General features: G+C 39.9%; 1 protein-coding gene and 1 long non-coding RNA gene across 5 annotated transcripts; one reads left to right on the top strand and one right to left on the bottom strand.

The window, feature by feature from the left end:
• Window positions 1-1,089: 1,089 nt before the first annotated feature.
• LOC114145930 (uncharacterized) lies at window positions 1,090-5,642 on the top strand. The gene is made up of 3 exons (XR_003595789.1): window positions 1,090-2,006; window positions 2,107-5,065; window positions 5,103-5,642. It is a non-coding gene; the product is annotated as an uncharacterized LOC114145930 (long non-coding RNA).
• Window positions 2,671-17,553, bottom strand: pgap6 (post-glycosylphosphatidylinositol attachment to proteins 6). Of its 4 annotated transcripts, none has more exons than XM_028019562.1 (15): window positions 17,344-17,553; window positions 16,044-16,227; window positions 15,748-15,949; window positions 12,903-13,030; window positions 12,562-12,827; window positions 11,376-11,677; window positions 11,176-11,269; window positions 9,760-9,874; window positions 9,505-9,647; window positions 8,335-8,513; window positions 7,575-7,721; window positions 7,335-7,451; window positions 6,025-6,297; window positions 2,994-3,060; window positions 2,671-2,856 (listed from the first exon to the last, which is right to left on the bottom strand). In XM_028019562.1, the coding sequence occupies exons 1-14, from the start codon at window positions 17,405-17,407 to the stop codon at window positions 3,016-3,018; spliced, it is 2,259 nt and encodes a 752-aa protein (XP_027875363.1). In that variant the 5' UTR covers window positions 17,408-17,553; the 3' UTR covers window positions 2,671-2,856; window positions 2,994-3,015. The 4 variants fall into 4 exon arrangements, 3 of the variants coding, with proteins under 3 accessions (XP_027875363.1, XP_027875364.1, XP_027875362.1); XM_028019563.1 differs by having other exon boundaries at window positions 2,998-3,060; XR_003595785.1 differs by having other exon boundaries at window positions 2,736-2,856; window positions 2,994-6,297; window positions 17,344-17,552.
• Between the last annotated feature and the right edge of the window lie 200 nt (window positions 17,554-17,753).

Below are 17,753 nucleotides of genomic sequence, written 5' to 3'. Positions count from 1 at the left end.
GTTCAGAGGCTTAAACAAAGAAAGGTCAGGTACTGAACTGAAAATGAGCAAAAAAGTTTTTTTTTAGAAAACTGTTAAAAACTATTCAGGAAAAAAAAAAAACACCTTAGGATTGACCGGAATACTTGGGAAAATTATGAATTTTTTTTTTATTTAGTTTTGAATTGTGTTGTAGATTACAAAACTACAATATCATAAAAACTCAAGTTTCTTGGTGTTAAACTCCTACAACGCTTCTGTAAGCTGTAGTTTATTCTGTCTGCTTGAGCTCCCTCTACTGGCTGCGTCTGGCAGTTCAGCTATTCAAAATGATAAATCTTTCATAAAGACAATAATCAGGATAATTACAACAACCTGTGTACACGGAGAAGAAAAGAGTAAATTTACACCAGACAATCTCATGAGTTTCCTAGAAATTACAAGGACATTTCTGAGTGTGAAAAGTTGCAAAAAAAACAAAAAAAAATGGAATAAAAACAAGGAAATTTCTGATTTTCAAAAGTCAAAATGTTTGAATTTTTACCCCCCTCATATTGCTGAGATTCATCTCAAAATTTCTGGTTTTTCAAGCAACATTTTGACCTTTCGAGCGCAGAAATTTCCAAGTTGTTTTCCAGAAAATTTCTGAAACCTTCTGTGGAAATTTACTCCCCCCCTCCCATCTACAATGGGCCTAATACACCATCAAATGAACTAACATAAAAAAAGATAGAATAATAAAAACTTAAGGTGGAGTTATTAAAGCATGCAACCATTTCCCCCTCCACCTTTCAAAACTCCTAATTCACTCACTCAACACATACAAGTTTCCAACTAGTTAACACGCGTGTTAGCCTTCTCATATTCCAGCTACAGAAAAGCTGCCAGTTTGATCTGTAAACCTTTCAGGGCCATTGCAATTTCCTAATGGAGGAGAGCTATATATGGGAACACAACACACACAGTTATGAACATTTCAACAGAACTGCTCTCTACATTTCTGAGGATTACGATAATCTGCTTCCGTCTTTTCACCGGCTTCTCACTGCTGAAAATCTGGATTTTCCTCCATGTGTGCACGTATGTGTGTGTGTGTGTGTGTGGCAGAGAAAGAACCCCAACAGACTAAAATCACAATTGCAAAAACACAAACACAGTTAATCTTTTCTTCTTGCGCAGTAGATTTATTTCTCCGAGGCTCGATTCCATTTTGACAAGAAACAGAATCACATTTTATATCCTTTGATGAGAAAAACCAATAAACAAACAAAAAAAAAGAACGCGGTAAGTCACAGTGGTCAGTTGTTATTTCCCCCCCCCCCCTCATATTCCAGCGTCTTAGTGACAAAGTTACATTTTATGAAGAAACGACCTAAGCAATAAAAGGAAGGCTGTGCAGGTCTTGAACAATCGGGGGAAAATGTGTGCAAAGTCACAACAGAGAGAAATGGAAGCTTTTAAGAAAAAACTAGATCAAAGAAACGCGAGACAATTATAGAGTTTTGGATTAAATATAGCAGGATATCAGTAGCTTTACTGGTACAAGAGACTAAGCCCCGCCCCCTCCGTCTGCTCTGCTCTGAGAGAGAGCAGTACATAAAGTGCAATAAAAAAAAGAAAAAAGACAAAAGGAAGAGGCACTGGCCAGTAATCTTAGCATACATTCACTGAGTGCTGATTTATACATATATGAGTGATTCATGTCACACTGAAACTGTGAAAAAGAAACATCTTATTAACTTAGAGTTGTAATTTTATGGGCTGTATATTGAACAGAAAACGTTTTCTTCATTTTACTTCCACAAAGAGGCTTCGTTCAAAGCAGAATATTCCTACCAGGTTATGTTCAATACACACGACAATAAAAACAAAGCTGGGTAATAAAAAAAACAGAATTCCGTATGATTTAGCTCGCTAGTCTGATTTAGCAAGCTAGAAGACTTTGCTAGTAAAAAAACCAAATCGTTTTACCAGCTAAAAAGATTTAGTTAGTAAAATCTAGCTAACTGTTTTTACTAGCTAGAAAGGTTTAGCTAGTAAAAGCTATCTAAATCTTTTTACTAGCTAAAAAGATTTAGTTAGTAAAATCTAGCTAACTGTTTTTACTAGCTAGAGAGGTTTAGCTAGTAAAAGCTATCTAAATCTTTTTACTAGCTAGAAAGATTTAGTCAGTAAAATCTAGCTAAATCTAGTTAGCTAGCGAGCAAGCTTTGCATCTAGCTAGCTGGTTATCTAGCTTGATGCACAGCTACAGGCACACAGCTGAGTTGGACTCCAACTGGATTAAAAACAAGTTAATAATTTTTGTCCTTTTTAAGGAAAATAACTCTGATTGGATGTATTTTGTGATGTCACCAGAGACATGTGCCTCTACAAGGGCAGGCATTTTCTTCTTCACAAAGAAACAGTTTGCAGTAAAAAGGCATAACAAGGAGAACAACTGACCTCGACAGGTTTTGTATGAGTGACCTACTACAATTAAAATGTGAAAGGTCATCGAATGAAAGTCGTTGAAAAGTCTTTAAAAGAAATCTGGGGCACATACAAGGTCGTAAACAGGCGTCATGGCTGCCTCCAGAATCTTATTCAAAATTCATGAGTTATTTTACTGAAGATACATGAGTTCAGATAAGAGCCCTCTGTGATCTTAGGTCTACAACAGTAAAAAATAAAATAACAGTTTTTTTTTTAAAAAAGATGCTGCATTTACCAAAGGCATAAATTGCCTTTTCCGGAAGGTTCAGAAAGATTCCATCTTACCCAAGTAACAGAGTCAGTAAATGTGATTTCTTCGTACATTGTCTTCATCGTTTTCCTCATCCAGGTTGTTCTGATCTGCAGCCATGAGACTGAGATGTGATTGTCAGAATTCTGACACTGTGTGAAGACAATAAGTGATTGTGATGAGCAGCAGTAGTTTCCTGCCGTTAGGTGGATTTGTGAGGTGTAATCAGATACGCCATTTTTCAAGGAATGCGATAGAATACAGTACAAATTCGGTAGTATTATAGTACCTGCCTGGCAGTAAATAATTGTTCAAATTTCATCTGGGGTTTTAAACTCTTCCAATTGAACCCAGACCTATAGGGGGAAAACAAAAACACATCATTCATAAATACAACATCTTTGTGGAGATTTAAGATTAAGATTAAGCAATATCACTTATAAATATTTTAGACAAGCATGTCTAACAAATTGCATAAATACAAAAAACCCCAATAATCTCTACAAACAGAGATGCACCAGATGATTTTTAGTTCGATTGGTCCTGTTGGGTTACTTGCTGAGCCTTAAATTAGTAATTCCAATCAGTGACTGCACTAAGACTAAACTACCAGTATTCCTATTAGTAAGCTGTTTAAAATTAACAGGAGGCTGTACGAATCTTAAAAAGGAAATTGCTTTCTACGAGTTGAGACATGTCTGCGGTTTGTTCAGAGAGAAAGAGAGAGAGAGAGCAAGACTTTAAACAGACAATATGAATGATGAATGGAATACAGTCCAGGGCGACTGTGGCTGTATGGTAGAGTAGTCGTCTTGCGATCGGAAGGTTGTAGGTTCGATTCCAGCTTCCTCCTGCCACATGTTGATGTGTCTCTGGGCAAGGCATTTAACCCCAAATTGCCCAATGGGTGAATTGGGCAATTTGGGTGAATAAGTTCAGTCCATTTACAGCATTAACCTTTTCAACATGCTGAATTTGGAAACGTTAGCCTTTTGGAAACTGAAGCTGACTGCTTCAAGTTAAAAATGCTCAATTTTGAATAATTGAGGGTGCTTTTTTCCACTTTTTAGTAAATCAAGGAAAGTATTTTGAATATTGTTCCTAAATCGTCATTTTTAAAATTGGAACCAGTATGTCAAATTTTTCTATTAAACTAACCAAATACATGTGACTGGTGCTGCTAAAAAAAGTTAAATTCTTTGTGGTAACTAGCTTGATGGGAGCTAAAGAAAACATAAATCAGTCTTTCTAGCTAGCTATAGCTAGACTATGACTGTTTCTAGCTAGCTAGACTGCTTATAGCTAGCTATAGCCAGACTGACTGTTTCTAGCCAGCTTTAGCTAGACTGTTTGTTTGTAGCTAGTTGGGCTGTTTTTGGTAGCTAGAAACAGTCTGATTTAGCTAGCTTGTCTGATTTGGATTACCTGTGGGTGGCCAGAAGATTTAACTAGTAAAAAGCATCTAGCTGGCTGCCTAGCAAGATGCTTTTGATTGGTATTTTGATCAGAAACTCTCTACATAAAACTTGTCTGATGCTAGTTACAGCTCATCTAATGTTACTATGGTGACCAGCTAATATCCACCTCTTCAAATGTGAAACTCTTATTACAAATTAAACAACCCCGTTTAGGCATTAATCCTGCTTTATAGCTCACAGCTGTATTGGTCTGCTACCTCAGGGTACCGGCGGTCACATCTAAGAAGAAACAAGGAACATACAGTAAAGACACAGAGACGTCGGATGTTTTAAATAAGCTGCTGGCTGAAATTGAATCATTTCCTTTTAGTTCAGCTCTGACCAACGATAGGCAATACACAGGCAGAAAATAAAAAAGATTTTTTTTTTTTTTTTTTGCCAGTGAATACACCTAAATGCTAACAGGTTGTGCTGAATCAGCACTTTTTTTTTAGTGAGACGTTGTTACTGAAGGGAGATGAGTCAAAGTTTGCCATTGAATGACGAATCAGTACGGAAGCACAAAAAGGCCCAAGCAGCCATTTAGAAATAAAACCGAGGCACGCAGACTGTTAATTCAGCCTGTCATAACAGAGAGCTATTTATTTACTGCAGGGTTTACCCCAGCGTATTGTAAGCCTGGCAGGCCACCAGGCTAAGCATTGCTTATTTTTTTTGAAGTCTTTTTAAAATGTTTGCATTTTTTAAGACTCTATAGTTTGTGTTCAGGTATTAATCTCCCAATCTTTCAATAACACATAGTTATCAAGTGACATTTAAAAATGTCCTGTTAACTTTAAACACTTTTGAAATCAAAAACATAATGGGCCGCTGGATGAATGACTGCCTTAGCGCCCAACCACTGGGCTCAGCAAGTTTTCTGGGGGAAACGTTGTAGTGGTTTGTTTGTCAGGAACGATGTAACCTGAACATCTTAACAGGTTAGTCGAACATACAACTGATACGCTGCAGACATGATTTCTATCCAGTGGCCCGTTACGGCCAGCGGGTGCTGATCATTTAACTTATTTGTATTTTTGTACGTTTTGTAACCCGACTTTATCAAAAAAAGAAAAGCAGCGGTCTCTTACAGAATGTCAATTCACGACCATGTATATATATATATTTTTTTTTTAAAGAATTATCAAGGCACGCTCTGCCGTGTTTGAACAAATTGGAGTTGAAAATATTGGCAGCGTTTTGGAAATCTTTGGGTTTGGTTAATGGTCTGCATTCTCTACAAAATGCACCCAGAGGCGGTTTACAGTTACTAAATCTGGCCAGACTGACTGTGCTTGTGGAAGCTATTAAATATAGTTTAAAATGTCAACTCAAATCATTTTGTCTTTGATCTTAACTAATAATAAACCCCCGTTTTATATCGACTCCTTTATTACACACACACACACACACAGTGTGTTGTTTCCTCTGCTCCCTATATAAACTTGATACCGCCTACGGGTGGAAAGCTGTAAAAAAAATTTAAAAATTGGCATTTCGTAAGTAAAGTCCATAAAGAAGAATTTGAATCACATTAAGTCTGCATGGCAGGCCAGAAATCGGCTATAAAAATCTAATTGGTGCATCTCTCTAGAGATTCCAGCAGACTGGATGTGGGTTAAAAAGAGCATATATGTTCCTATTTCTCAATCTAAATCTAACACCCCCCCCTTCCACTTGGAGCACATGTGAATATGAAATATATGTGGACTTATGTGAATACGCAGCTTTACACAGGAAAATGCCTCGTCCAGGTAAAGAGTCAGACTGTAAATAAACGCCGGACCCGCTACGCCTCCCCCTCTGCTATGTGACCGTGTAGAGTTCGTCTTTGCTGCTCTCGCAGAGCGTGTATCCACAAACCCGCGGCCTCCAGCTCCACCTCCAGCTCCAGCTGAGGCCCCGGCTCCAGCCCAGCGCCTTCCGGTCCTTCTCCCTCGGCGGCAGCAGGAACACCACGCAGCTGGCCACCAGGATGTGCCACAGCGAGTGCGTGTAGTAGTAGTTGCTCTCCGTCTCGGCGAAGACGTACAGGCACACTCCGATGAGGGCGCACAGCGCTCCGGGCAGGAGGTAGAAGACCCAGCGGCGCCAGGAGGGCGGGTAGCAGTGTCGCCGGCGGACACCCCTGTACACCTGTTGGTCGTTAGGGAAGAAAAACAAGAGAAGCCGTCACGTAAAAAGTGGGTGTTTTTTTCCCCCCTCCTTCTGTTTATATAGCTATTGTTTTTAGTTCAAAGTAGAATCTGATTCAAACAATTTTTTTATTACAAACATTTCAACTGTCCAGGTGGCATAAATAAAAACAAAACATACACAAAGTAGCCTAGAAAACAGAGGAAGAACCAATTAAAGGGGCAGTGTTATGCGTTTCCCAGGCACATAATCCAATCAAGTAACTCTGTTAACTTCAGCTGTTGTAAAAATGCTGTGCATTTCTCAAATATGACTTAGAAGGAATTTGACTTTATAATTTATTGCCTTGAAATTGGGCCTCTGTCTCTTTAAAATCTCCTGTTCTTTGTGAAACTCCGCCTTCAGGAAGTCAACACAACACAGCTCCTGTTAACCCTTTAACAACATTTGTACCAGCGTTGCACTGAGATGTAGCTGGTATAATGAGCTCATTGGAAGAGCAGCTCCTCTAGCTGTTTGCCGAAGGCTGCTGGCTAGTCTGAAGGAGCTCTGTGAGGCGGAAGCTCGGAAACTGCAGCTCAGAGGAGGAGCTTCATCCTCAAAGGTGGGGCTAGGTCCAACCAAGCGTTTTGTACAGCTTAACGGTTGCCGTGGAGATTAAATGAATTCTCAAACAGCTATAAAATAAACAAGGCAACACTCCAGGTGTGTTTTTGATGAGGGAATAACATTAAAACATGATGTAAAGCTAAAGAAATATATTTTACATAACACAACCCAAAAGACTCTATACATGTTTTTTTCTTTACAAAAATTGTGACGCCCCTCAACCCTCCAGGCAGCATAAATAAAACGAAACAAATACACAAATCAATGTAAAAACAAACAAACAAAAAACAGAGTAAAAATGAATCAAATATAAATACAGCCCAAAAGATTCAAATCACAATCATATGATCACAGTCTCAAGATTCTCATGAAAAACAAGCTAACAAAAATTATTTTACAAAGTATGTTAATGCCGACGTGTCTCTTACCCAGGAAGTGACCATGAGAAGTATGGCACAGAGGATGGGGCCCAGCAGGTTCCACAGGCCCTTGCGGTCCAGCTGCATTGACATGGCTATGAGCAAGGCCCCGAGCAGAAACAGAGTCTGCACACCAACAAGGAAGGAAGGAAGCAAGAGAGGAAGGAAGGAGCAGGTGAGGACGCTAAAGCTGTCGTTACTCTGTAAAGTGAACCGATTATAGAAGGAAAAAGGCCAGAGGCCTCTTACGTATTTGGCTGTGTCTCCCAGGCGAGCCATGCAGAGGATGGTGACCCAGATGGAGCAGATGGAGCCGAGGAAGTCGCAGTACTGCAGGGCGTCGTAGTCCATGATGCACAGGACCACAGCGCCTGGCTGGTCGCAGGCGTGGTAGAACTGCAGGGAGGGAAGGGGAAAGGCTGAGGATGTACTGAAGCCCTACAGTGTACAGTAACTTTTCATAGATTTTTGAATTAATGAGTTACAGCAACATTCAATTTCCCTATGTGATCAATAAAGCATCTTATGAATTTGACTTGATGTCAAGTCAAGCAGAAAGAGCTGAGCCTTTCCTATGTTTATATTAGAAGTATTTTTTAGCTGCAGATGCAGCCTTTGCTACAATGTTTATCTTATTCTAAAAAAAAATCATTTGTTTTCATTTATTTGCATCTTTTAAGGCAGCTATTTGTATTGTATGAAAAGTCTTAAGTGGTTAAATGAAAAATCTGCCAAATGTGCCAATTTCCTTATGCGATTAATCGATTAATCATCAGAGCAATGGATTACTAAAATAATCGTTAGCGGCAGCAATTCTTAAAAACTGGCGTCAACAGGTCCAAAGTTGGTTCAGCAACATGCTGGTTCAGTACCTGAGGACCAGATGACTTCGTAGTGTTCTTGTGTGATGTGTTCATGTATCTTTAGTCGTAAGAAAAGATTCCCAGAAGCTCAGTAATTTCAGCCTGAAGAGGTTCGTCCTCTCACGTTTGATGGCAGCAGTGCTTACCGTAGAGAAGGACATGGTGAAGAGGTAGACGAAGGCCTCGGTGATGTAGGAGCGTCTGATGGCGACCACGATGGCGGGCAGGAAGAACAGGTTGCTGAGCGTCAGCAACATGGTTGCCGTCAGCTGGCGGGCGTACGACTGAGCGGTGGAGCCGTCGGTGCAGCCCCAACCTTTCCAGCCTGCAGAGGTGGAAGAAGAGGATGGTGTTAGTGTTTGACATTTCTGCTTCCATCAACACATTCACAGCAAAAGCGCTGCAACTAACGATTACTTTAGTAACAGATTATTCTATTAATTAATCGGAAAAAAATAAAATAAAATAAAATAGCAAAGCCTGCAGATTTTTTATTTAACCATTCAAGGTCATTTCATAGAATATTTGAAATACATTTAAAAAATACACACCAATGATTCAACTCATTTTTTTAAATAGGAAAACAAACATCTTATTGCCTAAAATGAAATAACAGCATTCCTTTAGTGTACACTTGATTTACAGCACAGGATGAATCTGCAACATGTGAAAAGCTCAGCACTTTCTGTTGGACTTATCAACACGGCATAGCGCTTTTCTTTTTTTAACTTTTTTATAAAATATTTAATAAATGGGTATCAAAAGATGCTTAATAGTAGAGTCTTTTGGTTTTACAGAATTTGATCTGGGTAAAGTTAAAACTATGCTACTCGAGTTCTACGTGGAACAAATTTATAGGCAAAGATTTTTTTCTTTAAATGCAAAATGTATAGATTTACTTCTGTAGTTTTTGTATTAATTAATCTTCTGAATATGTCGTTCTTCCAACAAATGGCTTTTTTTTTTTTTTTGGAGTCTTTATACCAGACTCCTAAATGTAACAATTCATCGATTACTAGATTAGTTGACGATTATTTCAATAATCGATTAATCATTTCAACCCTACTTCAGAGTCTCAATTGAATTTAGGTCTGGACATTAACTAGGCCATTCCAAAACAAATCTCAACCATTCTGCTTCTAATGATTTCGATAATCGATTCATCACAATTGATCTGATTGATCCGATTAATCGTTTCTGCCCTAAACAATATGCGAGTAGAAAACACACACACAGACTCTATGTAACACTATGACCTCTCAACTTCACATTAAGATGCCAACACAGGTAGGGGTGTGTGTGTGTGTGTGTGTTACCTGCAGAGCAAACACAGGCAGAGTACAGGTATGTGTAGGATCTCAGCAGCCTACATTCACCATACGGCCCGCAGTCGTCCACACAGGCGCTGACGGACACCTCCGGGACCACATACACCACCGAGGCGTTACCGCAGTCACTGCTGCAGAAAACACACGAGAACAGCCTACGCATGAGTACTTTCTCACACTGTCAGACTTACACACAGACTGAAACAAGTCATGATGCTGCAGTGGCATGCGTGTGTGTTCTACCTGTTGCATAGGAGCTGCAGGGTGAGGTACCATGTTGTGGACTGAGGAAAAGGCAGCCTGACCACAGCTTTAGGGACGCTGACATTGATCCCGACGGCGTATCCCCCAAACAAAGCTGTAGAGAATCAACAAGATGACGTCCGGTATTCCTATATGTCTGAAGGTACAGACTCTTTTTTTTACACTTTGTTTCCGTATTTGACGCAGCCAAATCATCAAACAAAACTTTAAGTTAACAACAACTTCATAATGGCCCAGGATTTAAACCCTGTCAAACATCTACTGTCATATAAAGTGGTTATGGTTATCGTTTGCATTCAACTTGTGTTCTTTGTGTGTGAAAGAACACAAAGAAAGAATAAAAGGTACATTTTAAAAGGTGAATATAAATGTTTACGTCTATACTGAACTGAAAATTTGTTCTTTCTGAATTCACAGTTTTGTCATATAGAAAAGACAAACAGGTGGAACTTTTTTTATTGAAAAAAAAAAAAAAACAGCCATATATTGATGAAATTAGAGAGAACATATCTTTTGTATTTTAAAGAAAACAGTTACAGTTTGTGTTGAATTTCGACAATAAAGTGCAGCGGGCCCATCAGACCCACAAACATCATACATAGATTAATAATAAATTGTTTTAATGTACTTCTGAATCACTAATTTTGATCGATTTTGATAGAAATGTTGACCTCAGAATAGACGGCTAGGATAAATTGCGTATTTTTCGGGACTAGGAGTCACACTTTATGAAGTTTGACAGATCCTGAGACTTGTGTATTTTTCCTTCATCATGACGCATTTTTATGACTGATGCAACATAGTCGTATAGTCCAGAAAATACGGTAATTGAATCCAAACTAAGATTCAAAGTTTTAGTTAAGCCATGATTTTTTTTTTCAGAGTGTGTGATTCCTACAATTTACTCAAAGCAGAATTAATTTCAAGCATATGTTATAATTTTTTTTACAGGTTACTCATATTGAACCCAAGCCAGTCACAATAAGGAATGAATCAAATAATCGCATAATAAATTAAATCAAATTCAATAATGTCCATTTTCATAATATATCGTTCTTCTCTTTTCTGTCTTTCTTCCAGAAACTGAATGATAAAAATCTTCCGTCTGGTGCTTTTGTCTCAACTAGACCCTTTTTTTAAGTTAAATTTTGATTTCATTATTCATTTTATTTGTCATTTCTGTTGTTTTGTTTATTTATTTTGCATATTTAAAATGTTTTCCAGTTCCAGTGTTTAAAAGTCCATTAGAATTTAAAGTTTGTCCATCTTTGAGAATGTGTTTTTACATTATTATGTCATTACCATTATATTACTTGAAAATGGTCTCAAAGGAACAATATTATCGTTTATCGCGATAACTTCTGGGACGGTTTATGGTGACAGGTCCACCTGTACCTGTTCTGCAGGGTTCAGAGTGGTTGAGTTGGAGGACTGGAGCCCAGGCAGAGAAACAGGCCACGATGCTGTTGTTCCCCACAGTTGCATTAGTCTATATTAGAAAAACAAACAAACAAATAAAGAAATCTCACCCGTGTGTCTCAACAGTTCAAGTACAATCACACACACGTGTCAGTGGTTCAGTCAGCGTTCCTCACAGAATTGAGCGTGAGCTGCAGGTTGAGCGTTCCCCCGGTGGCCTGCGGGGGCAGCGGGTAGGTGAGCAGCGTCGGGTGCGTTTCCGTGACGCTGACGTTGGAGCCGTTGACGGGGGTGTACCGCAGCGACAGAACGTCCAGCTCCTCGTAGAGCACGGGGACGCTCCACACGCACGCGGACGCCGGAGGAGCCGGCGCCGAGCCGTTCCCCGTCGCCGTGGCGTTGGAGATGCTGCTCTTGCCGAGTAGCTTTGTGATGTCATCGTCCGCTGTGAGGCCTACGCTCTTTGGCTTACATCCCACTGAGCGAGACAGAAACAGAAAATGCAAACACATTCATAACCCTTGATGGGGTTTTTTTCCCACATTAGAGCCAGAAAAAGTAACAGCAATCATAGAATTCACATTTTTTACTCTACAGAAACCGTCGATTAAGAATTGTTTCTAAATATAGATAATACAAAATCAAGTTTGCAGTGTTTTTGTAGAATACATTAATTGGATTTTCTCAACTGATTCACTACGAAGGTGTTATATTACTGATATTTCAGTAATATTTTTGATCCTTTTGTCTTATTGAGTTGTGTTTTTTGTTTTTAAAGAAAAGCAATGTGCAGAAGAATGTGCATCTATAAACTGGTGGTTCTTTAAGAAATGTTTTTGATTTTGTTTAGAGTATTATCCATTACCGGCAGTCAGTTATTATTGATTATCGGTATGAAAACAAAATAAAATCTATTTTGCATCCCTAATTATTAATTTTTATTTATTTTAGATTGGCTGTTCTACGTCCAATTGCACTGAATGAACAAATTAAAGTTGTGTTGTTTTTACATGTTTGACCAAGCTTGTGAGGTTGTTGGTGTATTTAAGTGCACTTAAATACACCAACAGAACAATTGTTCTGGTGAAGAGTCATTAAAAAAATTATAATTCAGTATATTTATGTCTGTGTTTGAAAAAGAAAGATGCGTTTCAAATTAATTCAGCTCTGTTTTTCTGTATCGGATCGGTATCGGTCGATGCTAAACCTCAGATATCGGTATCAGATACCTGATAAAAGTTTTTTTTTTTAAAAGTGAATCAGTGCTTCCCTAGTTGTAACATGCTGAAATGTGCAAAAAAAGAAAAAGTAAAGAATAAATTAATAAAGAGTTACTATGATGAGTGAGAGTTTAGTCCTCACCTGTGTAGTTGGATCCAACCCTGAAGGTTACAGTTCGGTTGACTTGGTTGCTCTCCACAACGACCCGCAGCCACGAGTCCCACGGAGGGTTAGAGAGGGACACGGAGCAGCTGACGCCGGAGCAGTTCAGCTCCGTCTGGCCGTGCTGCAGGGTCGCCGAGCCCAGCCTGAGGAGCAGCGAGCAGCCCGCGCTCTCCGACGCCTCGCCGGACGAGCACTCGGCCACGGAAATCGAGAGAGACGAGGTAAACTCCGGCACAAACAACCTGCCACGATTTAGCACATCTGAATTAATGAGACACCATTTCGAAAAAAGGAGGACACCGTGTTGCGGTAACTACTTGAGACGTGCGGGTCTGTCGGGGGCTGCGGTTTGAGTCAGGACGGTTCCCTGGTGCAGAACGGGCGTGTCCGCCGCTCTCCTGACCGACAGCTGGGGCTGGAAGTAATAGGAGCAGGACGGGAACCCCTGAAACATAAAGAGACAAATAAATCATGTCAGTTCACTTATATAGAAGTGCGTGCAGTACAGACCAAAAGTTTGGACACACCTTTCTAATTCAATGGGTTTTCTTTATTTTCATGACTATTTATAAGGCAATAAATCCCACTTATTAACCTGACAGGGCAGGTTGACCTATGAAGTGAAAACCATTTCAGGTGTCTACCTCTTGAAGCTCATCAAGAAAATGCAGAGTGTGTGCAAAGCAGTAATCACAACAAAAGGTTGCTACTTTGAAGAAACTAGAATATAAGGGCTATTTTCAGTTGTTTTACACTTTTTTGTTTAGTGCATATTTCCACATGTGTTATTCATAGTTTTGATGCCTTCAGTGTGAATCTACAATGTCAATAGTCATGAAAATAAAGGAAACTCATTGAATTCAAAGGTGTGTCCAAACCTTTGGTCTGTACTGTACATAAAAAGCAATAAAATCAACCTCAGACTGAAAGGGCACATGGGGGGGGGAGTTGCTTCCAATCAAGACATTGCTTAACAAACCAACCAGGTGACTAAATGGAAAGAATGTTGCTCAGCTGCACAGCAAACAGCCACCGCTCCGGTTCAGCAGGTCGGAGGTAGAAACGAGGAATTTTACAGAAACGCTACCATGGCAACGTACACAACCGTACCATCATGGCTTACAGGCTGAAATGGTTTCGCAGGAGGCAAACTGGACTTTACATTCATATCCTGCTGCACATATTACAGTACAGATTAAAGAAAGCAGTCAGGCTAACGTTACACTGTGATGATTACATCTGACTAAAGGCCTCGTCACATCCAGATCGCTTGCACTGGAAGACGACGGTTTGGTTCCACTTTAGTTCGAAAAGTAAGTCACAGATAGGTGCTGGGAGCAGGTGGCGCCAGAAAAGTGGAGTAAATAATCCAACAGCACCTTTAACCTTTGTTTATTTTAATAAAAATATATAGAATTTTAGAGCTAGCCAAAAACAAAAAGCTCCAAGTCAGAATAAAAATGAAATCAAATGATTTGCTTGACATGTATACATTACCTCTTTTCCAGTGTCAGCCGTCAGTAGAAAACATCGGCTGAAGTTTGTGAATGACCTTAACAAATAAACTAATAACTGCCGTCTATAAGCCTGTACAAAAATCCAAGGTAATAAGCTGTAGCTGTGAATTTTTCTCCGTGTCCGAGAAAAATGAATGACTGCAGCTGCAATCTGGTTGCAAATCGGCGTTTTTACTTCCCTTTCAATCACTACATGTTGGTTAGCATTAGCTTAAAGTGATTAGCATTATCTTGAAGTGACTTGTTTAACTGTGCAATATTAGAAAAATAACTGTATATGAATCGATATTTTTTAGGTGGTGTGAAAGTTTGCTGCATTAATGTAGAGCAATTAGTAGAAAAGTGAGACCTTCTGCTGCTTCCATTCACTGCTGAGATGTTTCACACAACTACTGCACGATCTTCAAAACCAGATCAGAAATGGCAACATCTACAGGAAAGCTGCCAGAGTTCAATAAAAACTAAATGAAAGTTTTCGCCACAAAGTGTGATGGGCAACTCTGGTGGTTTACAGGTGGCGTGATCGCGTGCTGACCTAAACTATCCAGTCAGGCTAATGTTACACTGCGATTGTGATGTTTGCACCCAGTCAAATGCCTCATCACGCCCATATCCCTTTCATGTAATGACAGAGGCGTTAACTTAAAGTTCTACTTCTTATGGAAAAAGATGAAACTTTGTTTTCGCTTCCCCCCCCCCGTTTCTTAGGAGGCTATTGTTGTGGACTGATTCTTCGAAGCCATTGTTCCACAACTAACGTCATCCCTCATCCCTAATGGGATGAAATATAACCCATTATCTATTATTAGCCCTAAACAAGATATAGAGTTTGTAATATGCTAGTACAGAAGACCCGAATAGAATTGAAATCCATGGAGTTATTCTCCCAAAGACTGAGTTATTTAGAGGTTCAGAAACGCTTTTTAAATGGGAAAGTCTTATTAAAATTTAAGTGAAGTTATCAGAGTTCTGTGGTGCACGAAGACCTGGCCAGGGATTGATTTGATCACTTTTTCATAGGAATAAAAACACAATCATACCAGCAGCAACATAGATACCAGTAGGGCAGGGTTTACCCCAGTGTACTATAAGCCTGGCAGTCCGTCATGCTTTACTAGCTTGTCGTTGCAACGCAAGGCTAAGCGTTGCAAAGTTTTTATTTTTAGAAAAATTAATATTTGGGGGGGGGGGGAATAAATAAATAAAAATCGCTTCTTTTTTTTAATCATAAGGCCGGATTGCAAGCGTCTCCGGTGTTCTGGGAGCTTCACTGAGTAGATTTATTTCTAAAAGATTTATAGGTTTATAGTTTATGCCAGGGGTCTCAAACTCCAGGCCTCGAGGGCCGCAGTCCTGCAGTTTTTAGATGTGCCACAGGTACAAAACACTGGAATGAAATGACTTAATGACTTCCTCCTTGTGTAGATCAGTTCTCCAGAGCCTTAATGACCTAATTATTCTGTTCAGGTGTGGTGCAGCAGAGGCACATCTAAAAGTTGCAGGACTCCTCGAGGACTGGAGTTTGAGACCCCTGGTTTATGCATTTAAAGTTGGGAGCGGACCAATCACACAGCTCGTGCCTCTGCGCGTTGCCTCCCACGTTGCTGCTGCTTCATCTCTGATAAACGCGAATCCCGGAACAAACCTTCTGCTCTATGCGCCCGTCGTCCTCCGGTAAATGCGCAGCGACAAACCAGTCCCCTGGGGCCGGATCGGAGAGGTTAAAGGTTGTGGAGCTCTGGGAGGTTACCGGTAGAGTCAGGGACAAGGAGGGGCCCCACAGCGTCGCATTTGGAAACACAGTCTCTGTTGGGTTTATGACGGGAGGGGCGCCCCATCGGAGGTGGCTGGGGGAAAAAAAAAAATAGTTGAATTTGGTTAAAATAAAAATCAGCCAGTGACGACAGATTTATTGTTCCATAACAGCGTCTCGTGACTTACATGCTGACATTGTGCTGCCCACAGTTGAAGCTGTGGCCCTTTTTGACTGAGAAGAGCCAGCGAGCGATGGCGGTCTGCTCCGGTATGTGGAACCTCTGCAGCCTGACGTTGGCGTACCAGCCATACTTTGACAACTTCTGAGCGGGTTTGGACGACAGCTCGGACTCAAAAGTCACTTGTCCGTCTGCGTGGAGGAAAGGGTTTGTTTAAAAGGCCACAACATTCATTACACAGTCGAAAAGCAGCGTTAGTAATTCATTAGTGTAGAAAGTTTGTTGAAAACCCCCCAAAACAAAACAAAGCAAAAAAAAAAAAAGATCACTAGTTTAACATTCTTTACTTTGGAAACAAGTCAAGAAAAAGTTCTTCTGAAAAACCTTTCAGAAGAGGACATTTGCTACTTGAAATCAATCTCAGAAAAATTATTTAAATAATGTTTCTGAATCAGAATCATCTTTTATGGTCGTTGCACAGACGCACAACAAAATTTGTTTCAGTACAGCTCATCTAAAGAACAAAGAAAGAACAACGAACATAAGACATGAGTAGATGAGTGCCTGAGGCTGCAGGTATCAGGGGAGGTGCTGCCTTTTGGTTAGATGAGAAGAAGAAAAAAAAGCAACACTTTCTTATTTATTTTTTTATTTTTCCTAAAGTAATCAGAGTTAAATGTGTTTTCCCCCTTTTTTCAGCTGATATTCAGGGTAAGGAGTTACACTTTTCAGTGATACGACTGCCGTCTACTATTCTGTAAATGTAGAACTTTTAAAAAAGTGGCCAGCAGAGCCTCATAATTCACAAACAACACGTCAAAAACAAAAATGCTTGTTTTTCCCCCTACTGATTAGAGCTACAGCACAAGCTGGACACCCACGTTTTGAGCTAGATAAAAATAAATTAAAAAAAACAGAAAATGTAGGGAAATGTACTTTTAATTCTTCCATTTACTGTTAAATTATAAACTACTAACTATAAAACATCCCGAAGAACATCGGTGTGTTTTCTGTGTTACAGAATAATAAAAAAAAAAATAGGTCAGACCTTAGAGAAAACAAGAAATCGGCATCGGACAGGAAAAGTCTGATCGGTGCACAGAAATACTGCAGCTTATTAAAGTAAAAACTCACATTCTTTCATAATAGCGATAAAAGGAAACACCACATGCACATGGAGGCTATTTTAGAAACTTGCGGGTTTTTACGACATGTTTCTTCGTCGTTGCCGTCGTAACTTTAGACCAAAAATCAACATTGGTTAGCAGCCATGCTAATATTTGCCCTTCCCTTGATAAAACTCTTACCGTCTCCTAACGTCCAGGCTGTCAGCGCGACGAAAAGCAACCAGCGCAGAAAGCAGGCCTCCATCTTTTCTCTCCGACAAAAAACCAACTCGTCACATCTTCCCGAGTCCACCTGTGTTACCACACATACCTTCAACTAAAAAAGAAAGAAGAAAAAAAAAGAAAACATACCTGCTTAGCACTTCCGGGTTTCTGCGCGACTACGTGGTGCGTCACGAGCGTGTGTCTGCAGGGGGCGTTTGAGTGCCGTAGAAAAAACATTACCTTGAAGCGTCCAAACCCCCGCCTGTTTGTGTCTGTTGATCATTAGTTACTGACGGCAAGTTACGACTTTTATAACACAACAAATGGAAACGGGAAAAAGCGTAAAAACTGTTAATTTACGTCAAAATTCTGTTACAGCAGTCATT

This window comes from Xiphophorus couchianus, chromosome 6, assembly GCF_001444195.1.
Source record: "Xiphophorus couchianus chromosome 6, X_couchianus-1.0, whole genome shotgun sequence".
NCBI classification, from domain to species: domain Eukaryota; kingdom Metazoa; phylum Chordata; class Actinopteri; order Cyprinodontiformes; family Poeciliidae; genus Xiphophorus; species Xiphophorus couchianus.
This window is presented reverse-complemented; position numbering and strand designations above follow the sequence as displayed.

Excerpts from the sequence above, each read along its gene's own strand:
- pgap6 (XM_028019562.1), bottom strand. The coding sequence starts at position 17,407 with ATGGAGGCCTGCTTTCTGCGCTGGTTGCTTTTCGTCGCGCTGACAGCC. Across the intron at positions 15,950-16,043 it reads GGGCAGCACAATGTCAGCAT|CCACCTCCGATGGGGCGCCC; the intron begins GTAAGTCACGAG and ends TTTTTCCCCCAG. Across the intron at positions 12,828-12,902 it reads GACAGACCCGCACGTCTCAA|GTTGTTTGTGCCGGAGTTTA; the intron begins GTAGTTACCGCA and ends AAATCGTGGCAG.